The following is a 27136-nucleotide window of genomic DNA, read 5'->3' as shown; positions in this document are numbered from 1 at the left end:
ATATGGAACATCTGAACCACTTTTGCTGCTAACTCCTTTGGTGAGCATGAATAGGAAATAAAAGGTCAGTTAGCCAATAGAGAACAAAAAAATCAGCAAAAAAACCCAAAACAAAACAGAGATAAAAAGCCAAGATAGAAACATTCCAAATAAGATAAAATTATAAGTATTACGCTTGGATTAAAAAAAAAGACAAGGTGCATGGTGATAACGTGGGAGACTTGAAATGACCTGAAGTGATCTCTTTGCTGAGTTATAATGAAGAAAAAGCAACGAAAATATGTACCAAGATGGGGCGCCTGGGTGGCTCAGTTGGTTAAGCATCCGGCTTCGGCTCAGGCCATGATCTCACAGTTTGTGTGTTCGAGCCCCGCGTCGGGCTCTGTGCTGACGGCTCAGAGCCTGGAGCCTGCTTCAGATTCTGTGTCTCCCTCTCTCTCTGCCCCACCCCTGCTCATGCTCTGTCTCTCTCTCTCAAAAATAAATAAACATTAAAAAAAATTTTTTTTTTAATTTTTTTTTTTCAACGTTTATTTATTTTTGGGACAGAGAGAGACAGAGCATGAACGGGGGAGGGGCAGAGAGAGAGGGAGACACAGAATCGGAAACAGGCTCCAGGCTCTGAGCCATCAGCCCAGAGCCTGACGCGGGGCTCGAACTCACGGACCGCGAGATCGTGACCTGGCTGAAGTCGGATGCTTAACCGACTGCGCCACCCAGGCGCCCCAAAATTTTTTTTTTTTAAAAAAGGAAATATGTACCAAGTTGTGGCTAGCATTTCAAATTTTAACAAGAGGTCAAAAGAAGAAAATAAATATTTGATTAAATTATGCTTAAAAGTCCATTATAAAAGATTGCAGCTAAGTACCAATTATACTTAATGAAGTAACTTATATGATAAAATTTCATTTATCTCAAAACCTTAAAGCATTTAGTATCATTATGTCCAGCTTTGCATATGTGTATTGAATTCTTTTTAAAAATTCATGAGGGGCTAAAAATAAGCCTTAATGGGGATTGCATGGGTGGCTCAGTCGGTTAAGTGTCCAACTTTGGCTCAGGTCATGATCTCATGGTTCGTGGGTTCGAGCCCTGTGTCGGGCTCTGTGCTGACAGCTCAGAGCTTGGAGCCTCCTTCAAATTCTGTGTCTCCCTCTCTCTCCGCCCCTCCCAACTCATGCTCTGTCTCCCTCTGACTTAATAATAACATTGAAAAAAAATTAAAAAATAATAATAAGCCTTAATAATGTCTTCAGGTTACTGGGCCAGGATTTCCTAAGTGAAGCTTCGGACATGTGGGAGTGTGGGGAAAGTAGGTTGTGCAAAGGGCTGCAGATGAGAAGGAGGGTGAGTCCCTGGGCCTGTGTCATTCTTCTAAAGACACGCCCCTGTCACACTGGACAGGTCACTCAACTACAATGCACCACATTCCCCCACCTATGTAATGAGAAAGTAGGGGAAGGTGATTATAAGCTCTTTTCCAAGCTATAATTCTAGGATTATTAATGAAGACAAGGACACATTCGTTACCTTTTTAGGAAAAGAAGAATATAATACCAAAGAAAAATATTTGGAACTTGACTTCTGAACAGTGTAACATAAAATAAATTGCTAAAATGAAAAGTTAGGAATGTTCAATATAACTAAGTAGAAAACTCTATTCACTTCACTTAATTCTTCATCCAGGTTTTCATCAAGTGAATGATTAATGTAAAAGATTAATCCCCTCTCATATTTCTGCGATCCATCCTCTAGTGGCCAGTCTGCTCGGGTTAAAACTTCAGCCATAGACAAACCAGACATCTTATAGTACGGCAAGGCAAGGTGGGAATACTGGGTGTCAAGCCTAAAGGGGAAGGAAGCAAAAAAACCCTCAAATCTGTCATTTTTAAGCCTGGACGTCTAACGTACTTGATAATAAAACAGATAATGCTTTCCAGATGACATAAATCTCAAAATACTCTTCTACTGCCATTAGTAGTTGGAAGAAGTTCCTAAGGTTTATTCCACAAAATCATTCTAATTAATATAGTTTCCTTTTGCATGCTCATAATAAAAATAGAAAAAGAATTCAGTAAGTGAATTTTAATATTTATAATGCGGCTCTAAAATAATGGTGTTGATAGACAGGAAACGTCTATTTTGTTAATTTATACTCATTCCGTGTGTCAAGTAAGCCTTTGAAATGATCATATACAAAAAATCTATAAAGATCATTCTCAAAAATAAAAACCACTATTCATCCCAGTCCCTTCCTGAAATCATAAAAGCATTGACTACTAAGATTAAAGTCACAGACCAACCAGTATCTCTCTCTGAAGGCTAACAGGCAATAAAGTAGTAATAACAGCTGTCTGAGGGATTTTCATGGCCATGACTGTGCCCAGAAAGCCTGAAAGAAATTTAATTCCTAAATTAAGCAGAGGGAGACTCGTGAACTCAAGATTCACTGTTCATCTAATAAACTGTAATTCCTAGGGGTGCCAGGTGGCTCAGTGGGTTAAGTGTCCAACTCTTGATTTTGGCTCAGGTCATGAACTCATGGTTCGTGAGTTTGAGCCCTGCATCAGGCTCTGTGCCTGCTTGGGATTATCTCTCTTCCTCTCTCTCTGCCTCTCCCCCACACACGCTGTTCTCTCTCTCTCTCTCTCTCTCTCTCTCTCTCTCTCAAAATAAACTTTATTTTCTTTATTATTTTTTTAAATAAATAAACTTAAAACAATTTGTAATTCCTTGAAGGCAGGAAACAGCTATGTTCATCTTGGAACCCTAAGCTTAGCACAGTATCTGGCACAGAGTATGCTCAACAAATGCTTGTGAAATAAATGAATAATTGAATGACCTCTCTTCATGCCTTCTCCCATTTATCAGGTAAGTACCAGAGATGGAAAAACTAGTAAGTACACCCAAAGCTCAAGATGGCTTCTTTAACAAGTTTCCAAGAGGCATCACTGACCTGCTATAGCAGTCTCCAAGGTGCCCACAGCTTTCCTTAAATGCTTCCAAAAGCTCTGCTTTTTCTCCAGGTTCCAACTGACTGGCATCCATCAGGGCGGCCCTCACTAACAGATGAGCCTCACTAAGAAGGTGGATGCAGCTCTGGGTCTTTGCAGTCTTGTAGGTATTACTGTAGTCTACCTGAAACAAAAAACGGCAACAGCTGATGTTACTGCAGAAAGACACCTAAAAGTTTCCTGGTTCTTAAGAATACCTATAGATTTTGTTAGTAAAGTTAATATTTGGACACATTAAATCCTAAAAGCTAAAGAATGGTTATTTATCATTCTGATAGGGCCTAGATGAAGTGTTCTTTTCCCTCACAATCCACGAGCCAGTTTAATACATACAGGACTGTAAATACTCCTCTGTTAAACAGTGCTAATCATTAGAGAAGGAACAAATAATATTGTAATACTAATAAAACTGTTAACTTGGCAGTGATTTGATCACAGTTTGATAAGGCCAACAAACATGTGAAACAGTTAACTTTTTTTAAGTTCTGTGATTTAAATCTTTCTCCAGTTCAGACTGAGTATCCTTCCTTTATTGTAATTTCAGTCGGTAAATTTAGGTTCTACGTCTATTTCTATAGCTCACAGTGGGCTGATTAAAATTATTGCTAGCTGATCTGAATCAATCAGTATTTTCAGACTCCAGTAAGCAAATCACCTAGATGAAGTCTAAGACTTTCAGTTAAGCAAGATTAAAAGGACAGGGCAAAGCTGATATAATTATCAGCATTAAAATGCCAGGGATAAATTAGGCAAAATCAAAATTAACATCACCAGTGAAGGGCACGGATATCATGTGCCTCCTGATGTAACACCCTGAGACAGATACAACATTACCTGCCACTCATTCTGGATGTGAATGAGAATACATAGCCTGAATCTAATCAAGAAATAATAATAAAAAAACTTTAAAGGTAGAGGGGCAAAATTTATTTTCAAAAATACCTATGCCATAAAAAAACAAAGACTATTAAATTATTCTGGCTTAAAGGAAGCTAAAGAGACATGACAACTAAACGTACTACCTGATAGACTGAACTCTGTACTGAGGAAGGGAAATGTTATGAGGTCATTACGGAGTCAAACTGACACAATTAGAATATGTGTCACGTTAAATTTAATAAAGCATATGACTGTACTGTGGTGGTACAAACAAATGTCCTGATTCTTAGGAAACATACCATGAAGTATTTAGGGGCATTAGGCTATGACGCATGCACTCTACCTTCCAATGGATGGTGGGGGGTGGAGTGTGTGTGCGTGTGTGTGCGTGTGTGTGTTTAGAAAGTGCAAGAGTACAAAAAGAGAGAGAAGCAAAGGGGTAAAATGGTGACTATGGATGAATCCGTGTGGAGAATATACAGGGTTTTATTTCTGCTATTCTTATCCTTGCAACTTCTCTGTAAGTTTGAAATTGTTTCAAAATAAAGAGTTAAAAACATTGCCAGGGATGAGTAGGCAGCCGTCACTCTTAAAAAAAAGAATAAGATACTCTCTCTGGGCTCCTACCCACAGGACAATGCTGCAGATGCTGCAGGACCCCAGGACAATCTGCTAATATTTCAAAGAAGAGTGAGACAGGGATAAATGATCTAAGGTATCTTTCAGCTCCATTTCCTGGTCCTCTGCTAGGGTTCAAAGTAAAGGTCAAAGGCTATTTATGTTTATACTGGTTAATCGATCCTCTTAGGAGGGTGGGTATGCATAAGGAAGTCTTATTTTAGTAAAGGGAATTTCTACTGCTCCTCAAATGTCAGGAGCCATGAAAGTGAGAAGGTGAAGAAAGATACACACTCTACTGTCAGACAGAACTTGAAAGCTGGTTGGCTGTGGCATGCTGAATGCGTGATAATTAGAATCTATATCTGGTCATGGATTCCACTCTAAATTTCTACAAGTAAGAATTGGAAGTCTGAAAGGAGTACCATTTCCTTGTACAGTTGTACTGGTGAGATCGTATCCACAATATACAAATTCCACCCAGCATCAGCTACAGGAGGTGTTTTAAACTTAACATTGGTTCCTTTCCTAGAACTGAAAGCAAAACAAAGGACAAGAATTGAAAGATAAGACACAGTATTAATAAATGGCAATTTTAAATGGTAAATATGAGATACCTAAAATGAAATAACTATGAAACCATTTTCATTTACTATTTTCTTCAGTGATTAGCTGTACAGTTGATTTTTATAGAACATTAGTTCTATATGTAGTTCACAATGCTACAAAGGCCTACAGCATTTAATATTCTACAGCTCTCATGTATTGATAAGCCAATTGCTTCTAATTTACTCCACAAAAACTCTTAAATGGGCAATAAGGTTAAAGAATAGGCAAGACCCCTCAAGAGGAAGAGAGACTTGGCTATGAAAATCTATGCCCAGTACCTCTCCTGCATATGGCCTTCATGAGTCCAGCATGCCTTGTGCCACAAATCTAAGCAGAAGCTCCAACAGAACAATAGGCCAAATACTCAGGGCAGCTAGGAAAAGGCCGGAGACACATATAACCGTGGGTCTGCTTCAAACACTATCTTATCTCTTGCTTTCACCATGTGATGCATTTTCTTTAGTATACAGTCTTTTTATTTTTTTTATTTTTATTCTTTAGTATACAGTCTTTTTAAAATGTAAACCTCTGACCTAATCAACTTCCAAATAAATCAGAATTAAAAAAATAATTTAAAGATGGGATATTTTAAAAATGTCAAATGTGCAAGACTACAAGTTGTTCTTCCTCTTGCCAGAAAGCTTTTAGAATCAGTCAGTCTCAGACCATTCTGTGTACACTCTCAGTGACCCATTACCCAAATCAACCTCTGATTATTCCTGTTGGTGGGACAAAGCACACGTGAAAAAAATTCAAAAAAGCAAAAACTTAGGTTAAAAACAAAAATTGGCAATTGGGTGGAAATACAGCTCTTCCTTGACTTACAATAAGGCTATATCTCAATAAACCCACATAACTTGAAAATATCGTAAGTCAAATACACTTAACCTCCTGAACATCATAGCTTAGCCTAGCCTATTTTAAACTTGCTCAGTACACTTATCTAACAGCAGTCATCTAACACAAAGTCTATTTTATAATGAAGTGTTTAATATATCATGTAATTTATTGAATACTGAAAGTGAAAAACAGAATGGTCATATGGGTAAAAATGGATATAAGCGTATCGGGTGTTCACCCTCATGATCACATGGCTGCCTGGGAGCAACTGCTGCCACTGCCCAGCATCATGAAAGAATATCACACCACATGTTGCTAGGCAGAAAAAATCCAAATCAAAAATCCAAAAAATCAAAATTTGAAGTACAGTTTCTACTGAATGGGTATTGCATGCAGTACCATCACAAAGTCAGAAAAATTGTAAGTCAAACTATCATAAGTCTGGGACCATCTGTACACTATCTGCTTCTCTCCCTGAAGACAAATTTCTTTCCTGATTAAATTATGCATAGGGGAAGATGCAAAAAATAACAGTAATAATCTCATCCCTACTGCTAAGTTCACAGAAAAGATAACGTTGAACAGAAACATAACTAGTCTGGAATTCAACATTCTACTCCAAAGAATGTAAAAACAGGAGACCCAAGAGTCAACCAGAGATTAGTGTTATCAAAATGCAATTTAATTTTAAGGTAGATCAGCACATACCTATACATCATGAATGAGTTTTAAGGTAAGAGATATGTTATTAATTTCTTTTGAATTTAAATACCAGAAAATATTATTTGGATAAAAATGTAAACACCAAAAGGTCAAAGAAAAAAGTAATAAGAGCCTTGTAGCTTGGATTAGCATTCGAGACTGTCTTTTCTATTTCTTTTCTTTCTCTGGAAAAAAAACCACCATAGACAAACCATCTAATCATTCAAAGTTTTGATTTTAAAAAAAGATAAACTAGGACACAAAATATACCAGTAACAATTCACTCCAGAAACTTTGGCAGGAATGTATGGAAGTGAGGGGATGCTTACAGGAGCCTCTTGGGTGGTTCTCTTCTCTCTGGAATGGCTTCAGGGTCTGCCTTGGTCAAAAGTATGATATGGTTTTTAAAGTGACAGATGGCTTTCAAGCCTATGAAAAGCTGTATTCTTAAAGCACAGACATCCATACTGACAGGTGGGCAAGCCTAGTAAAGAAAAAAAAAATCACAACTTTAACCAAGGAATAAAAGGTACATCAACTTTAATCTTCAAAAATCAGTCTGTTTATTTGATAAAATCCTGTTCCCCGCACCAACCCCTCCAAAAAAAAAGAAAAATCCAAATTCCTATTCTTAGCAGAGCAGGAGATTACCCTGTGTAAAGTTATGTAACCAACTACCTATTCCGTATGTGCCTGTCAAAGAGCTACTCAGTATTTGCTGACTGAGTGAAGGCAGACAGCGATGTACCTGAGCCCCTCATAGCTGTGAGAACTCCTGTGTGGCTTACTGTGTGGCTCCAGGAGTACAGCTGTGGGCTGGTAACCTGCCACCTGGAGAAATCCCCACTAACAGTGGGCTGATTTGGGGAAATGCCCAAAGGTGGCTTCTAGGAAAAATGAGACACTATAAAACGTCATTCTACAGTACAGACAGAACATTAACGGTTTCTTAGTGGGATGGGTGTGTACAAGAGAAATGCTTGCATGTTCAGATGGCCCCTGACTGTTAACTCCTTAGGTGTGAACATTGCCTGGAATGGATGACAGGCTGGTGTGTCAGGTAAACTGGAGGAAATCCTGGACCAGGAGCCACAAGGCTCCTGTCACTGTAAGGGAACATTAGTTCAAGTAGAATGGATGAGATAATAAAAGAGCTCCTTCTGTGAGCTCAGAAAATGATGCTGCCAGACCTGTGCTCTCTCTTGCATTAACACTGTTTTGATTCTGAGCTCATTTTCATTGTCCTTTTGTACAAAGTGATTCGGAAACACCTCCATCTATTTTTTCATTCCTAAGAATAGATAAGATGGCCTTAGCTAGTGCTGAGGAGCAGGAATCTCAGAGGAAAGGGAGGTAAGATGTACACTTTGGACCAGATTCTGAGGTTGTGAAATCTTTCCCAGACACCAGAGATCCCTAAGTCTGAGTTAGCAAGAGTGTGTGCTCTTTCAGGTGGTATCTATGATCTCAGAATGGTAGTGTCGCAGGAAGGGGGGAGCCACGGGGTGCAATAATCACTGTCCTTCCCTCTGCCACCTTCAAGAGGCCTGGCCTCAAGGGCAACATCCCCAACCAGCTAGCTGCCTGTTTCTCTTCTTTTTTATTAAAATCACTTATTTATTTATTTTGAGAAAGAGAAAGAGAAAGCAAGTCGAGAGGGGGAGGGGCAGACAGAGAAGGAAAGAGAGAATCCCAAGCAGGTTCTGTGCTGTCAGCACAGAGCCAGATGCTGGGCTCAAACTCAGGAACTGTGACATCATGACCTGAGCCAAAATCAAGAGTCGGATGCTTAACCAACTGAGCCATCCAGGCGCCCCCGCCCATCCCTCTTCTTATCTCCCTCCTTCTCTTCCTTGTTCCTTCCCTATCGTTTTAGGAGACTCTGAGAAGACCTGGAACATGATTTAATTTCAAATGCAGATTGATCCTACCTCAATCTATTATGTACCCCTCACTCCAGCATCACCACCTATGTAAGCCTATGTCTTTCTGAAGTTCGAAAAACAGAAAACAAAAAAGCAAAGCAAGGTGTGGGGAGAAGTAGAATGGGACAAAGAATCTGTTGGCTTTCCATTTTTACTAGGGAAATAAACTTTACTTCTAAAACACACTCTTAAAAAGGCTATGTGTGTATCTTAAACACAGGCAGAAAGGCATGGGAAAGCTGTGATTCTGGTTTAAGAGGCTGAAGGGAGGTAGCATGCCTGGTCAGCAGCAGAAAGCTACAGGCAGGCCATGGCGTGAAAGAGTTACTGAGAACTCAGATCATATAAAACGCTACCACAAATCAGAATTTGGGAGACAGTGATAGGAGTAGAGAATCTCAGACACATTAAGCACTACAAAGTGCTGGCTTGTCAACATAACCATCATGACTGAATACTTATTTTTCCAGGAAAAGGTGTTCCAGGTGCCAGATAGACATAAACTGACTTATGAAATATAAGCCATCATAATTTGGGGGTTTCCTGAAGCATGCAGCTTCATAACAAACATCCATTCAAGTACCTTATACCTCAGGTGAAAGAGAATGTGACGATATCACACAAATGATCAGTATATTTCTGACAACAGAAATTCAAGGTCAGAAAATATAGAACTTGGGGGCACCTGGGTGGCTCAGTTGGTTAAGCGTCTGACTCTTGATCTTGGCTCAGGTCATGATCTCACGGTTCATGAGATCAAGCCCCACCTCAGGCTCTGCGCTGACAGCATGGAGCCTGCTTGAGGTCCTCTCCCTCCCTCTCTCTCTCTCTGCTCCTCCCCCACTCCCTCTCTCTCAAAATAAGTCAATAAACTTGGGGGGGAAAAAAGGAAATGTAGAATTTTATCGTAAAACTGCCTACATTTATTTTGTAGTCAAGACCTTTTCAGAGACTAAGCATATTACTTCTCACTAAAAAGACCTTTTCAGAGACTAAGCATATTACTTCTCACTAAAAATGAGGTTAATGATCTAGCATATCTATTAACTCTTAGATTAAGACTACATAATTACATTATAGGCATATCTGATAACAGTGTAAGTAAGTCATTTTCAAGCATTTGTGTTCTGAAACACACTGATTCCCGTACTGTTTTGTTAATAGCTATGTACGACTGCCACCAATATTTCCATTACGGAAGAATAAAATTGTAGTATACCATAGTTGTGAAGTACTATCTCTGAAGTTACACGATACATGTTCTTTACCCAACTTTAAAAACTATGCGCTATACCTAAATTCCGAGGAAATGTTTTCAAAGTAATCTCAAAAACTGCCATTTAAACCATGAATCACAAAATGCTTATTATTTGATGTGCAAAAGTAGCTTAAGACCTCGGATGTTCACTGACTTTGACCCAAGAGCAAATCTGCAAAGATTTATATATTCCTTTTTGACCTTCAGGTTTTGCTGTGGTCATAAACCAATTCTAACCTTCAGGGTGGTATCCACGTATGGGTCTTCCTCACGAGCTGCCGCCGCACTGCACCGCACTGTGAAACACTGCAAGTTGTTGCTAAGGAAGAGGAGAGACACCACTGAGCAAAGCAGAGGCCAATAACCAACATGCCCGTACTTTGGAAGATATCACAGAGGCGAACAGAGCAACAGTGAGGGTGAGGGAAGGCTCAAGTGTTCGGCAAACCTGATTATTAATCTACTTCTTAAGAACCTCAGAATACCGTTGAGTGCTTTTAAAAATATACAACTGGTTCCCACCTCTCATCTAGAAATCCTAATACCTAAGAGCTGAATCTAAACATGTACATATCTACAAAGCTCCATGTGTGGCTCTGCTGTGCGCTCCTAGTTAAGAACCATGGATCTGGCTCAATATCTCATTTTACAGAAAAAAATCATGCCCTCAGGATCTGCCCAAGGTACAAAGAGATGACTATCAAAGCCAAAATTAGAACTCCAGTTTCCTGACTACTACCTCTATCCTACTCATCTCAGGATGAAATTGAGCCTGGATTGGGCTATACAACACACTTAGATTATGCAAATACATATCCAATGGTAGAACTGAAAGTCATAGACTCTCTGAGGGAATCTTTGGAATTAATCACTCCAGGAGCTTGTTTTAAAGATGAAGGCATGGAAGGTTCATGACTGGTCCAAGACATTTCTGAAGGACAGAGCCAAATTAGATCCCAGTTCTCCCTCCTCCTCACACTCCTCTAGTTCTTTCCACAAGCCCAGGCTGCTTCTGCACAGTAAAACGACCCAGGGACCCCACAGTCAGCACATAATAGATGCCTGGTGACTGGTAAGTCAACCCTCCAATACTGACATTAAAAACCGTTAAGAGTTCACTTAGAAACTGCTACAAAACCCCTATTTTATAGTCTCTTTAAAAAATTTATTTATTTTTGAGAGAGAGACAGACAGAGCATGAGTGGGGAAGGGGCAGAGAGAGAGGGAGACACAGAATCCAAAGCAGGCTTCAGGCTCTGAGCTGTCAGCACAGAGCCCGAAAAGGGGCTCAAACTCATGAACCATGAGATCATAACCTGAGCTGAAGTTGGATGCTTAACCAACTGAGCCACCCAGGCGCCCTGCTACAAAACCCATCTTGTAGTGAGTTCACAGAAATAATTTTTAGAAACAAATTAAAAAGTAGGAGAATTAAAAATGAACTGTGTTGAAATAAAAAAATAAAGCACTAAAGCAAACCTAGCATTGTTCTTATAATAGAAGAAATACTTCTTCAATATGGAAGGCATTTCTGACATTTTCACAGTTGGGAGACTGTACATCAGTCAGGGCACTCTCCCTCTTTTTTGGGTGTGGGGGGGGGGGCTTCCACTACAGCCTCAGGCCACTGCCATCTCTATTTCCACAAAGTTCTAGGACATGAACTCTGGAGTCATGACAATAGCTGGAACAGTAGCACCACCACTTAGAAATCAGGAATAGGGAGTTAGCACCAGGAAGTAAAATGAATTAGAGAGGATTTTGAGACAGTGAGAAGCAAACAAGCACCTGTGGTAGGGCCAGAATGACAGGTGAGAGTAGCTACAACCATAAAGATAAATGGCTGTTAGGGTCCAGAAATTAAAAGGGCTGGTCCTCTGACTCACCTCCACCTATAGTAATCCCGCTATTGGCTATTGTTGGAATACTAAGCAGCAGAAGAGAAGAATGAAGTGAACTGAAGAGTGTTGTTACGGAAAGACATCCAGGGTATGCTCCTAAGTGAAGCAGCAAGGTGCTGCATGGTGGACATCATATGATCCACTTCCATAAAAAACAAATCATAGTACTAAACGTACTGTTTTTTTTTTTAAGTTGGATGAATATACACCAGTTGTTGACATGGTTGACTTTGAGGAGTAGGATGGGGGGGGGGTGGAGGGGCTTTCCCATTTATATAAGGATGACATTTTACATGATTTTATTGTTCTTAGTTTTTTTTTAATTTTTTTTACTGTTTATTTATTTGTGAAAGAGAGAGACAGAGCACGAGTTGGGAAGAAGCAGAGAGAGAGGGAGATACAGAATCCGCAGCAAACTCCACGCTCTGAGCTGTCAGCACAGAGCCCGACATCAGGCTCGAACTCACCAATGGCAAGTTCATGACCTGAGCCAAAGTTGAATGCTTAACCAACTGAGCTACCAGGCACCCCATGTTCTTAGGTTCTTTTAAAAAAAAATTCTATTGCTTTTTTTTTTTTTTTTTTTAATTTTTTTTTTTTCAACGTTTATTTATTTTTGGGACAGAGAGAGACAGAGCATGAACGGGGGAGGGGCAGAGAGAGAGGGAGACACAGAATCGGAAACAGGCTCCAGGCTCTGAGCCATCAGCCCAGAGCCCGACGCGGGGCTCGAACTCACGGACCGCGAGATCGTGACCTGGCTGAAGTCGGTCGCTTAACCGACTGCGCCACCCAGGCGCCCCTATTGCTTTTTTTTTAAAAATATACCAGTCTTCAAGAAACTTTTCAAGACAAACTTATGGGTCAAGATATTTCTAAAATACATACCTATTGGATAAAGCAGTATGTAAAAATGAGTTCAACAATATAGGATTTTAAAAATAGGTGTGGGGATCCTATTTAGGGGCACCTAATGTGAATTTAGGGGCACCTGGCTGGCTCAGTTTGGTTAAGTATGACTTTACATCTACATAATCAGATAAAGATGATAGTGTTTTTGTATCAATATTTTGGGACAGAAATTAATATTTTATTTCTTCTTTCTCCCTCTAGTTTTTCTTTAGTTTCTAAGATGGTATTGTTTCCTAGGTTCTTTTGCATCCTTGAAGATCCTTCTATTCCTTCTCTCACTTTCTAAGCATGACCTTCACCAGAGTTTAGTTTTCCAACTACTTTTCTCTTCTACCTACTCTTGGGGGCCATGCTCACTGCTTTGATAATCAGCTCTTTTTTGATGGTAATAAAACATACATTTTCCTCTCTTTTCTAATCTTCGGTCCTGTGTCCAAAAGCTACTTAACATTTCCCCTTAATATTCCCTAAGTGCCTCCAACTCAAATGCCTAAATTAAGCTTCTCTTTTGCCCCACCTTACACCAGCCTCCATTCTTTCATAAAAGCAGACTCTGGCGGGGTTTTCCATGGCTCTCCATTCCCACCATCCCATCAGACACCAAGTCTTGTCATTCTCTCGCCAAGGCCTCTCCCATCCATTCTTCCTTGTCCTCTCACTGCTATTGCCCTGCCCAAATACAGCCCCTCATTATCCTGCCTGAACCATTTCAATAGCTGATTCATCTATGTTCAATCCATCCCCCATAACAGCCACCACTAATTTTCCTAAAACAATGCTCTTACTATATCACTTTCTTGATCAAAACCCTAAAAAATTTCCTTAATTTTCAAACCCCTGAGCTCTCTCTCAAGCATTATTTGTAACACTTCTCTGCATTTCAGCTTCTTCACAGTTAAAGGACATCACTATGCACAACACGTTGGAAATGGAGACTAGCTACCTCCAGGATGTTCACTTAGGAAGCACACAACAGCATTTCTCCTTACACCAGACAACGGGAGGAGAAGGCAGCAACCACAATACGGGTGAGTAGCAGAATCTCCAGGTGAGTTCTATGCTGTCAGAATATACTTCCTGTGGCTACTGATACCACCACTCAGTTGAAAAAATAATTAAAAATCACTGTCCTATGCAATTAATTAGTGGATGCTCCCGCAAAACTAGACGTAGCCTTTGTTTATAGTCTTCCCTCTATCTAGAATGCCTTTCTCTTCTAATCTACATCTGTCAAATTCCAACTAGCTTCTCTCACTTCAAACACAAAAAACTTTTGGTATGACTCAGCCAGAAGTAATTTCCCTCCTTCCAGTACCTACATCACTTTCACAAAGGCTTAAAATATTTTTCACAAATCCCCTAGTATTTGTGCCCCATGTATGTGTCTCTGGCCTTCTCTCATGCTATTGCTTTAGAAGGCAAATGCTGTACCTTATTCACAGTTGCTTGGCCAGAGGGCCCAATGCAGTGGCTTGCACATAATCTAAGCTCAAAAAACAGGAAATAGAACCAAAAGCACCAGTTACTGCTGAGATTAAAAGAAATGAGACAAAAATCCTGCTCAGGAACCCAGGTTACATGCCATCATATTAGGGTAAGGCAACTCAAAAGGCATCTGCTACCAATTAGCCAAATGTCCTTGTCCATCCCAACCTCTGGATTATTTCCCTATTTGTACTAATCAGAGGGTGGAATCAGGTAGCCTTTCTAGCTCCTTCACAGTTCTAAGCCATTATGAGATAACTCAACTCATACAGAAAGAATATGACAGCAGAGAAAAAAAATTAGGAAATCTAAAAAGAAATCTAGAGATGTCCTGACTGGCTCCACTGACTTTTCATCGAAATTCTCTATGAAAATATTTCCTCAGAATGAACTGTATACTTCCTTACAAAGACCCCTAGCCAATCTAAGAAAATAAAACAAAGGCAAAACCAGAATCTAAATATCTGGCATTGAAAATGTAGATATGGGCCATCAAAAGACAGAGACACATCATTAATTTATAGTACTATATATAATTTCACACAATTCCCATTTAAAGATTTAGGAAGCATGTCAGGAATTTACAGAAGAGTAAGTGACTCCAAGGCTAGCAAGTAACACTGTAACATACCTTGTAATGACATGCAAAAATTGTGGCGTGAGCACTGCCTGCTGAGACTTCTCAGGATACTGGTAAACTGACATTAATTCAACAGATTTGACAACCATGTAGAGATAGCCCACATGAGGTAATGAGAAAAAACAAAAGAGACTCAGCAATTCTTTTTCCTGAGACAATTTTTTTCTATCAGAAGTAGGAGAACCTGCATGAAAAAAATGGGGGAGAAATACCAAGAAACCAGTAAATAAAGGGAATCAATATCTTCACTTTTCTAAGTAAAAAAGTCTATCAGTGGATAACTAAAGAGTTGTTTAGGGAATGCCAGTAAGAAATGAAGAGGGAGTGATAGAATTAAAATATCACCATTTTGCAACCCCTAATAAATCAACAGATCTAGGTAATAGTCATCAGTGCTATTAACATCACAAAAAGAGTCAATCAGATACCAGGTACCTTCCAACAGAAGTCAACATGACTTGTGCTACCCGATCATCATCTTCATAAACATCACCATCATCATCATCTAATCAAGACTAGGTCTAGACCAGCATTGTCAAAAGAAATATAACATGAGCCACATATGTAATTTAAAGTTTTCTAGTAATCACATTTTAAAAAGTAAAAATAAACAGGCAAAATTTTAATAATATATTGTATTCACCCATCATATCCATATTACCATTTCAATGAGTAGTCAACAAAAAAAATCAATGAGATATTATATATATATATATTTCTGTACTAAGTCTTCAAGATATGGCATGAATTTTACACCTAACACTATATCTCAATTTAGAATAGTCACATTTCAGTGCCCAACAGCAGCAGGTGGCTAACAGCTACCATACAGAGCAGTATAGTTTTATATCTAACTACCAAATCACAAGGAAATATAGGAGATACAGGAACATGTTAAATGACACTGCGGGGAGTCAATCAGCAAAATTCAGATTATGGGAAATTCTGTGGTATTAATCCAACTTCTTGCTAAATCGACTGCAAAGAAAAGAGAGGAAAAGGGAGAAGTTGACCCTCTAGCAAGGCTATGGGCCCTGTCTGGTCTCCAGCTTTGTCTAACAACCCCCTCTCCCTTGCTCTCCTCCCTTGCTTCTCTCAGTTCCTCAAATATAAGATTTTCCCTCTACCACAACACCTTTGTTGCTTCCTCTGCACCAACCCTATCCCCAAATCAGCCTTGATTCATTCTTCAGATCCTCTTTCTCAGGAAGCCTTCCCTGACCCCTAGATGAGATTAATATCTTTATTATAGGCTCTCAAGGCAGGGTTCTTTTCCCACAGAGCATTCATTTCAGTGTGTAACTGTATACTCCTTTTTGTGATTATTCAGTTAACATTTGCTTCCCCCCACTCCCAAGACAATAAGCTCCACGAGTGCAAGTACTTTGCCTAGTACTGTTCATTACTGTTCCCTAGTACTCAGCCCAATACCCAACACAGTAGGTAGTCAATACATGTTTACTAAAAGAAAGAAAAAACTAAAGGAAGGTTATGAACACGTTTAATCAGAATAATATTTATGTCGTTCGTTCTCTAGGCAAGATCTAAAGATGTTAAGCAGGCAAGAACTAAGCACAAAACCCAATGGCAATTCTCAGTCTTGGCTGCCCATTAGGTTCCCGGGAGCTTTTGAAAACTACTGATGCCCAGGTACCATAGTTGACCAATTAAGTCAGAATCTCCAGCATGTGGAGCCTGGGCATCAGTATTCTTAAAAGCATCCAAGCAAACCCCATGTGCAGCAAGGCTGAAAACCACTACTCTGAATGAATTTCCATTCGGTCCACATTTTCCACCTTGTTCATAAAGCCATCCTAAGAAGCTCCGCCAAATACCCAGCTAAAACTCAGCTAAACCCCGGCTATAAAAAGGCTCCAATTTCCCTTTTTGGGCCAAGTAATCATTTCAAAAACAGAAACGGCTTTTGTCTGTCACGTCTTCTCCATGGCTTCTCCTACCAGATACAACTTCCCTTTTCAGTGCTCACAGCAGCACTCCTTAGCGTTATTTGCTAAAGAACTTGTGTAAGGTCCCAGGGAGACTCAGTAGAAGAACCTAACATAATACCCGCAGCAGTCTTTCCTCCCAGCCCAGAGCCTTTTCACCTCATTAGACCATTGCACTGACATACTTACCTGTTTGGTAAATGGGTAGCAGCTGAAGTGAGTGCAACTTGATGTCATCAGATAAGACAAGGGATGAAATATCAGGAGCAAAACGTCTGTGAGTTTAAAAAAAGAGAGAAAGAAGGAGAGATCTAATTTCCATGTACTTCTAAGCATGTAAATACATATTAAATGCTGGTGAATAAAAAGCTTTCTAATACTTATAAAGCAGGTGCTGAACGTGGTAATATTTTATGGTTTTATCATCTAATCCAGTTGACTCCAGTGTAACAGATACTCCAGACTGGCTACTTTTTTCACCAAGAAGTTCCACGGGCTTTTGACAGATAACAAAATCATCTGAGTCAAGCTGCAAAGTTTCATTACTGATGCCTTAAAAAATAAAATTTAAGAAAAGAGTTTAATAACTCCAAGTACTACCTGAGTGAAAATTAAATTTCACAACATCCTCATATCAATTAAATAGACATACAGTAACTTTATTTATTTATACATACGGACATCTCGTATGTTTACAAGGCACTATGGTTTTGAGAAGCCTAACATTTCCTCATGTATTCCTCACAACTGATAAAGTACAACAGGATATTATCATCCCAATCTTATACATGAGGAAATTGAAACTCAGAGATGGTATTCCTAACCCAAGGCCATTCAACTTGTAAGTGTGAGACCTGGGACTAGAAACTCCTCCTCAGCTCTTCCATTATTTCTATTGAAAGGTATATGCTGAAACACACTGACATGCTATGGAGGAAGATATGGGCAGCCAGATCATAAACCAAAATCCCATGTATTAGGAATAACTGAATCTATAAATAATGTGGCTTGGTGGTACATATATATATATATATTAGTATATATATATATAATAATATATATATATATCTAGTATATATATATATATATATATCTAATTATATATATATATATACTAGAGCCCTTCAGATATTACCAGAAGGGTTTTCTCTACACCTAAAATAAGAAAGCAAGCTAAATTCATTTACCTTCTGTCCGTTTCATTGGATTGTTGATCTTAAGTGGCTGGTAGTTAACACTCTCTGCAGTTTTAGGGTCTGACTCCAGTTTCACGATTAAGACTTCTAAGTCTGACGTGAGAGCAACATATCCAACACAAAATGAAATTTCAACAGGAACGATATTATCTATGTGTATAATTAAAGACCGTTCAAAGTCTAATATTGAGAATTCTTCACTAATGATCTGATACTTCAAACTAAATAAGACTAACTTATTTGTGCAACCAACAAGAAGGTCTCCTTTCACCGGGCAACAGGAAATGCACAAGGGGGCCTCAGAAAGCGGCATTTCAATAATAGACATCTGGTCTCTGAAGGTGTCGCTGAAGGGTGCCTCCACTTTATGTCCCACCATTCGGATACACACACGACAGTTTTCAGTCCTTTTACTTCTCCAGTTCACATATGCACGTAGAAACGTAGCTTTGTTTTTCTCTTCAATTGCTGCCAAATAGTCTCCTGAGAAGAAAGTAAGATTACACTTAGAATGTGTAATTAGAAACAACCACTTACCTTGTGCCATGAAAAGGAACTATTAGTGAATTCTAATGTGAATGGTTGAATTAAACATTGACTCAAACAAAACCTTAATCAATAGGATCTCAGGTATGTGTGTGTGTGTGTGTGTGTGTGTGTACGTGTATATATATATATATATATATATATATACACACACGTGTATACATATGTGTACATGTATATACATACGTACATATATATATGTATATATACATTTAAAACATGTTTTTAAGTGTTTTATTTTTGAGAGACAGAGACAGAGCACGAGTGGGGGGGGGGGATCAGAGAGAGAGGGAGGCATAGAATCCAAAGCAGGCTCCAGGCTCTGAGCTGTCAGCACAGAGCCCAACCCGGGGCTCAATTTCACGAACTGTGAGATCATGACCTGAGCCAAAGTCAGATGCTTAACTAACTGAGCCACCCAGGTGCCCCCCGGATCTTAGGTATATTTTTAACTGACATTAGGCATTTAGGTTCTGAAATAAATCTCTCCCCATTATGTCTTATGTGATTCATGTTGCTTGCATAGAAATTTTAGTTTTCCTTATCTTAGCTCTGAATGTTTCCTGTAGGTTGAACCCCGCTTCTCACAAGTCACACTTTCATGTCAACTCAGAAACAGGATAAAGCTGAACATATTGAATAAAACTTAAATCCAATTGATTTTCCCTCAACTGTTGACTTTATATTTTTTAAATTATAATTTTGTAGTTATTCTCTGTTGTGAGAAATCAAAGTGGTAAAGAGATGCAAAATGAAAAGCATAAACCCTCCCCTGCAGTGCAATCTGTGAGAAGCCAGTGTTAACACACACAGCTTTCTCAAATACACATAGATCACAGAGTAGTGTTTTGTCTTTCTTCTTTTTCACCAAAATGGAATCACACCGAATATATTTAAATCTACTACTTCTAAAAATTACCAATAAATCTTGGCCTCCAGGTCAATACATGGGTATCTAACATCCTTTTATTAAAATTATCTGCATATTAGATGTATACATGTGCCATAATTTATTTAACAATGCCCTATTGATACACATTCAAGTTTTTCCAGTTTTTCTGCCACTTTACTTCATGCCGTAATAAATAGGCCTATACCTATATTTATTTCCTAGGGGTTTGTTTCAATGGCATGAATTCCAAAAAGTGAGAATATTGAGCCAAAGAGCAGGTACGTTTTAAATTTTAAGATGTTGCCAGAGTCAGGGCATCTGGGTGGCTCAGTCAGTTAAGCATCTGCCTCTCAATTTCGGCTCAGGTCATGATCTCACAGTTCGTGGGTTTGAGACCCACATTGGGCTCTGTGTTGACTGCACAGAGCCTGCTTGGATTCTCTCTCTCCCTCTCTCTCTGCCCCTCCCGCACTTATGTGTGCACGTGCTCTCTCTCTCTCTCTCAGACACACAAAATAAATAATCTTAAAAAAAACAACTCAAAAAAAAAAGATATTGCCAGATTCTATCACAATTACATAACAGGAATTCATGTTGCCAGCAGCATCGTTTGAACATGCCTGTTTCCCCATATCCTCACTAGTACTGACTCAATGTGATGGGGAAACATGGACTCTTAAGGTTATTGTAAGTTATATTTTCCAGACCATTTCTAAAGCTGGCCATCTTCTCCTATGTTTATCAGCCAGGTATAATTTCTCTTCTGCAAGTTATCTACTTTATTAGGATGTTTAATTTGTTTTCCTTATTAAGAAATAGCAGCTCTCCGGGTAAAAGTGATATTAATCTTTTGTTGCTCATGAATAGCAAATTGTTTTTGGTAGTCTATTCTTTGACATTTGACTTCACTTATGGCATCTTTTACCATAGTAAAAATAGTCAGATATGTATGTAGTCAGATATGTATCATTTCCTGCTTGGCCTCTGAGTTTCCTAATTTGCTTAAACAGTCTCCTATGTCCTCCAAATTACGTAGTTATATTCTTACATGTTCTAGTTTAGCAGCTTCTTAATTTAAATTTTTAATCTTTAGAACTTTGAGGGAGAGAAACATCAATGTTTTTCCAAATGTAGAATCTACTATTTACTAACAGTATTTGGTAAATAAGTCCTTTTCTAATGAACTGAAACTGAAACGCTGTTGTTAGCATAATGACTTCCCATAGACACACAGCAAGCAAGCAGCCCCTTTCTGCAGACACTTACTGGGCTGGCCAGGTCCCCTCCTCGTCCGAAATGAGCCAACCTTCCAGAAGGGCAAGGCTTCTCCTGATGCTAGTTCCTCTGATACCACAAAAATGGAACCTACACCTTTCATTCCCTGGGTATCCTGGCAGAATACCTAAACGTACCCTGCAGGCTTCATAAATTTGCTCACTCTATTCCAGAAAAGCAGTTTGGATGGAGTTGGGTCCAAAGATGCCTTGTAGCCTCCATCTTCCTAGAATTTCCTCAGTACATGATTTTTGTTTTTCTTTTTTTTAAGTTTATTTATTTTGAGAGGAAAATAGAGAAAGAGAGACAGAGAGATAGAGAGAATGTGGGGGAGGGGCAGAAAGAGAGAGAGAGAGAGAGAGAGAGAGAGAGAGAGAGAGAGAGAGAATCTCAAGCAGGCTCTGTGCTGTCAGCGTAGAGCCCGACATGGGGCTCCATCCCAAAAACCGTGAGATCTTGATCTGAGCTGAAATCAAGAGTCAGATGCTTAACTGACTGAGCCACCCAGAAGCCCCTCAGTAAGTGATTTTTTTTATTTTATTGTGGTAAAATATACATAATGTAAACGTTACCATTTTAACCAGTTTTGGGTGTACGATTCAGTGGTATTAAGTACATTCACATTGTTGTGCACCAATCACCATCATCCTTCTCCAGAACTTTTTCATCTTCCTCAAAACTATCCCTAAAACAATAACTCCCCATCCTCCCCATCCCCCCAGACTCTGGCACTGACTATTCTACCTTCTGTCCCTATGAATTTGCTCACTCCAGGTACCTCATGTAAACTGAATTGCACAATATTTGTCCTTTTGTGTCTGGCTCATTTCACTTACCATAATGTCTTCAAGGTTCATTTGTGTTGTAAAATGTATCAGAATTTCCTTCCCTTTTAAGGCTGATTAATATTCAATTTTATGTTTACTCATCTGTTTAAGGACACTTAGGTTGTTTCCATGTCTTGGCTAGTAGAAATAATATTACAATGAACATGCAGGCATAGATCTGCCATATGCCACATTTTGTTCATCTTTTCCTCAGTTGATGGACATTGGGTTGCTTCCACTTCTTGGCTCTCAAAAAAAAAAAAAACGCTGCTATGAACATTGGTGTGCAAGTATCTGGACAAGTCCCTGCTTTCAATTACTTTGTTTCTATACTTCCAGAAGTGAAATTGCTGGATCATATGGTAATCCTATATTTAATTTCTTGAGGAACACCACGCTGTTTTCCACAGCAGCTCTACCATTTTATATTCCTGCATTGCACAGGGGTTCCAATTTCTCCACATTCATATCAACACTTGCTCTTTTCCTTCTTTTTTTTAAATAACAGCCATCCTAATGGGTGTGAAGTGGTATCTCATTATGGGTTTGATTTGCACTTCCCTGGTGAAAATAATGGTAAGCATCTTTTTATGCGCTTGTTGGCATCTGAAGAAATGCCTATTTGCCCATTTTTTTTTTTCAACGTTTATTTATTTTTTGGGACAGAGAGAGACAGAGCATGAACGGGGGAGGGGCACAGAGAGAGGGAGACACAGAATCGGAAACAGGCTCCAGGCTCTGAGCCATCAGCCCAGAGCCCGACGCGGGGCTCGAACTCACGGACCGCGAGATCGTGACCTGGCTGAAGTCGGACGCTTAACCGACTGCGCCACCCAGGCGCCCCCTATTTGCCCATTTTTGAATTGGCTTTTGTTGCTGTCATTAAGTTATAGGAGTTCTTTATATATTCTGGATATTAATCCCTTGTCAGATATATGCTTTGCAAGTATTTTCTTCCATTCTGTGGATTGCGTTTTCAATCTGTTGTTAGTGTCCTACTGTCTTTGATAGATGCAAGAAAGTTTTAATTTGGTGATATCCAATTTACTTTATTCTTTTGTTGCCTGTGCTTTGCATATTCAAGTTAGTAAATGAATTTTAAAACCAAGAATATTTGTTTAGTTAAATAAAATTGTTTTATTCATGCATCTATAAACATACACCTATTTCACTGATAAAGTCTATATACCTTTTATATATAATCTCCAAACTGTAGATAGTGCCCATACTGTTTTCAGCTTAATAACTTGTTTTATAATAATGAACTAGAACTTGGTAAGTGTGTTTACCTGATGAACATTATGATCAGAGATTTAGAGTTCTCTCAGCTAATCCTCACAACAAACCTTCATGAAACTATCTCATTCTCCACTTTATAGATCAGGAATCTGGGACTCAGACAAACTAGGTAACTTGCCTAAGCAACACAGCCAACAAATGATAGAACTGGGACTCAAACCTGGATCTGGTTAGCTCAAAAGCCGGTGCTCATTCCCCAATAATGCTATTTCTCAAAATGTTAAAAAAGAGATACAAGTCTAAAGGAGTCTGTGGAGGTTAATAGCTCTTTATGAAAGACAGAAACTATTTTTCAATTTAATTTATTTAAACAGACGAAAACAGTTCGCCTATTTCTCCCACTGCCCCCACCAATTAGCTTTGTTTTCTTCTGTTGTCTTTCTAGTTTTAGATTCTACATATAAAAAATCATATTGGATTTGCCTTCCTCTGTCTGACTTATAAACTTTTTTAAGCATTATATGGTCAGGACTTTATTCTACTTATTTTACAACAGCTTCTGTCTTCGTTAAGTAAATTAGAAAAATGTTCTCATATTTATTCTTTTTTTAATGTTTATTTTTTTTTTTAATTTTTTTTTCAACGTTTATTTATTTTTGGGACAGAGAGAGACAGAGCATGAACGGGGGAGGGCCACAGAGAGAGGGAGACACAGAATCGGAAACAGGCTCCAGGCTCCGAGCCATCAGCCCAGAGCCCGACGCGGGGCTCGAACTCACGGACCGCGAGATCGTGACCTGGCTGAAGTCGGACGCTTAACCGACTGCGCCACCCAGGCGCCCCTAATGTTTATTTTTGAGAGCGTGCGTGCGCGTGCAGAAACCAGGAGGGGCAAGAGAAAGGGAGGCAGAATCTGAAGCAGGCTCCGGGCTCTGAGCTGTCAGCACTGAGCCCAACATGTGGCTTGAGCCCACAGACCGTGAGATCATGACCTGAGCTGAAGTCGGACGCTTAATCGACTAAGCCACCCAGGCGCCTCTCTCATATTTATTCTTAAGCTAAGAGTCACTGATTTTTAAAAATAAGAAACTTCCTGGTTAACACTAATACAAGATTAAGGAAAAGGCAGCACTCCTGTGACAAAATTGACATCAGAAGGCAGAAATAATATACAATGCATCAAAATATGTTTCATGGCTTTAGAAAAGTTAAAAGACCACAGGGCTTGGGAAGGATGTAATAGACAGACTCGTTTAATACACTTGTGCTAAAGAACAGGCAATGAGGGACATGTGATCTTGTCCTCCCTGCCCAACCACCTTCAGACACCCCATAAACAAGTGTCCAGCATGAGAGCTCCCACACAACACTCAACTCTGGCTACCAGGTCTTTCTCCTTTGAGAGCAATAAGTTCTCACATCTCCTCTTCCTCAGTTCACACACAAAGCCTCAATTAAGTTTTCATTACTGATAATGATGTTAGGGGCCCCTGTCCTTCAAATTTCTATCTACATTCTCCCTACCACCCCCAAATTTTATAAAGGAAGAATAGCATCCCGCTAATTAGAGATTAAAAAATGAAAATGTTTTCTACTTGGGTAAGGGAGCTGCAAAGCACTTATAGTAAATATAAATGGCTGATGTAAAATTCATTCTGTGTTTGACAGGGGGAGATTTGCTACAGAGGAAGACCCTAGGCACTTAGAGCAGGAATTCCCATGTCTAAATTACTGTGAATGGGAAGAAAGAAACCAAAAGGAAAAAGCTGGAAAGTGGAAGACAAGTTATCTGGATATCAGCATAGCGAGGAGTCATCTTTGTGTAGAATAATAGAAGCTGTACCCAGGGGTTGTACCCAGTCTTCTTCAAGTTGAGGATTGAAAGTTACCCTTGAGCTATCTGACCCATGCTAAGGCACATACCACATGACTCCTGAACTTTCTTTAGGACAGCCAACTGGATTATAAAAACGTCTTTGTTTTTCAAGGCCTCATTAATCAGGTTACCATGCTACTCGCTGCTTACAGCAGCCAGTATGGCTCTAGGTGGTTCTCAATCTTGGCTAAATATTAGACCCACCCCCGTGCTGGGCCACACCCCCGAAAACTGACAGTTTCTGTGAGGTTGTGGTCCAGGCATCAGCACTTTTTCAAGTTCCCCCAGGTGATTCTGATGCACAAGTAGTGACATCCAAGGGTCCCCAGAATCACCACGACTGACAGGCAAGAAGACCAGAGGCTTACATAATGTCTGCCGCTTCCAATTCTAGAATAAACATTGATTTGGAAGAATAGGTCAAATCACGTAAATATGTCTGCTCTGTCTCTGTCTCTGCCCCTTTCTCTCTTTCTCTCTCTCTCTCTCTCTCTCTCACACACACACACACTCACACACACACACACACACACACACACACACACACACACCCCACACCTTGAAACTGGGTTGTTTGCCACTCAGTAGAGCTCTTGAAGGTGAGAACCTCCATGCTTAAAAGGGGAGCCAGAGGGGCGCCTGGGTGGCGCAGTCGGTTAAGCGTCCGACTTCAGCCAGGTCACGATCTCACGGTCCGTGAGTTCGAGCCCCGCGTCAGGCTCTGGGCTGATGATGGCTCAGAGCCTGGAGCCTGTTTCCGATTCTGTGTCTCCCTCTCTCTCTGCCCCTCCCCCGTTCATGCTCTGTCTCTCTCTGTCCCAAAAAATAAATAAACGTTGAAAAAAAAAAAAAATTTAAAAAAAAAAAAAAAAAAAAAAAAAAAGGGGAGCCAGATGAGGAAAACTACCAATATTGAAAGATGATTAAAAGAAAGATTTCAGTAGAAATACCCAAATCAGAATCTTCTGCTGATAGAGAACACACAGATCTAATGAGTGGCTTTCAAAAATATCTGTGGATCAGTGGGGGCTTCTGCTGTTGTCTTCGCTAGTCAAAAAGCAAAAATAACAGCACAATAAGTTGCTCATAAAGCAAAGACATCCAATGTTTGAGGCTGTTTTTTCTCTTATGGTTGCAATTAATAGTCGGGCTTTTCATTTTTAAAAATATGTATCTTTACTTGACAAAATGACCAGTCATATATATCATACTATGGATGATACCCCATAGTTTTTTACTGATCCACAAAATCCCAATGTCTGGAAATCACTGATCTAGTAATTCAACTTTTTTTTTTTTTTAAACAGAGACTGAGACCCTAAAGTTTCTATAAACTCACACCCAACCAGTTGCAGACACAGTAGGAATTAGAATGAGATCTCCAGTCCTCCAAGTTCATGCTCCCTACTTTATTAGTAAGCCCCTACGCCATAGGCTTTTCCACCATAAATACTGCCACTTACACATTTACACCACTCTTGAAAACCAGAAATCCAACTTTAAGTGGATTATTAGGCAGTTAAAAGAATCCTATGATAAATCCTTCTGTAATCTAAATACCTCCTATTTTTAAATATTGAATTTTTCTAAAATAGAATATACTCACACCTGATATATCTCTTGGTGCTGCTTCACATTTCGGTGGGAAAAGGGTAATGGGTGTTATTACACCATTTTGTCGGGGGCGGGGTCTATGGCCTGAGTTCCACTTACATAGATTTAAAACCCAGCATATAATGTGAGCTTTCAAAAACCGACAAGAAGTCGATAAAGGTATAGATGTAAAAGGACTGGCCACGAGTTGGCATATTTATTGAAGCTGGAAGTACTGGGGCGCAGGATACTATTCTCCCTACTTTGGTATGTGTTTGAAATTTTCTATACTTTTGAGTTTGGGTGTTTGGAGTTTTATTGTTTGTTTTGAAGTGTCTCGGCTGAGTGGAACCCAGCCACCCAACCACGGGCCTTTCTCCTGAGCATGCGAGATAAGGAGCAGTCAGATGCAATCCCTCCCCACCCCCCACTAGAAGCAGGCGCTCACCTGCGGTTGCCAGGACTACCACGGCGCAGCTCAGAGCACCTTCAGCAATCAGCCGCCGGACCCCCAACACCATCCGGCAAGTTCCGGGAAGCACGAAGTCCTCTCCCCACCCAGAGTGCCGCCGAGGACGCTCGGTCCTCTAGGAAGGAGGCCCCAAGCTGGGGTCCAGGCACCCCTTGGCCTCGCCATTACTCACCGGCCTCGCTGTAGGCCAGGCACAGCACCCTGCCCAGCGTGGAAAAGGCGCACCTCGGCTGGCACAACTCCTGTCCCGCCACTGCGAATGCCTCCACCTTACAGCCTGCCGCCACGAAGAGAGCGTCGCGTCCGCCGCCGCAGAACCGCTCCGGCTCCAACTTGCAGGGCACCACCTGCTGCGACCCGAACGGGTGCAGATTGTACAGCTGCACCATCCTGGCGACCCACTGCGGGGCAGCCCGGCGGGGCGGCTCCCTCCTGCACGCCCCGCGGGGCGCCTGGAGACCCCGTGCCGGTCACCGGAGCTGGACCACTTC

General features: G+C 40.1%; 1 protein-coding gene and 1 pseudogene across 1 annotated transcript; one reads left to right on the top strand and one right to left on the bottom strand.

The window, feature by feature from the left end:
* Positions 1 to 1168: 1168 nt before the first annotated feature.
* HPS3 (HPS3 biogenesis of lysosomal organelles complex 2 subunit 1) lies at positions 1169 to 27136 on the bottom strand. The gene is made up of 10 exons (XM_047099307.1): positions 26818 to 27136; positions 17917 to 18408; positions 17110 to 17281; positions 16919 to 17004; positions 14775 to 14967; positions 10083 to 10164; positions 6992 to 7146; positions 4937 to 5045; positions 2957 to 3138; positions 1169 to 1846 (listed from the first exon to the last, which is right to left on the bottom strand). Exons 1-10 carry the CDS (start codon positions 27032 to 27034, stop codon positions 1612 to 1614), a joined length of 1923 nt encoding a protein of 640 aa, XP_046955263.1. The 5' UTR covers positions 27035 to 27136; the 3' UTR covers positions 1169 to 1611.
* LOC124526350 (60S ribosomal protein L15-like) overlaps positions 3051 to 27136 on the top strand; it is a 41550-nt pseudogene continuing 17464 nt past the window's right edge.

This window comes from Lynx rufus, unplaced genomic scaffold, assembly GCF_022079265.1.
Source record: "Lynx rufus isolate CCGP_SWC_20201006 ecotype Redwood Valley unplaced genomic scaffold, mLynRuf1.p SCAF_5, whole genome shotgun sequence".
NCBI classification, from domain to species: Eukaryota; Metazoa; Chordata; class Mammalia; order Carnivora; family Felidae; genus Lynx; species Lynx rufus.
This window is presented reverse-complemented; position numbering and strand designations above follow the sequence as displayed.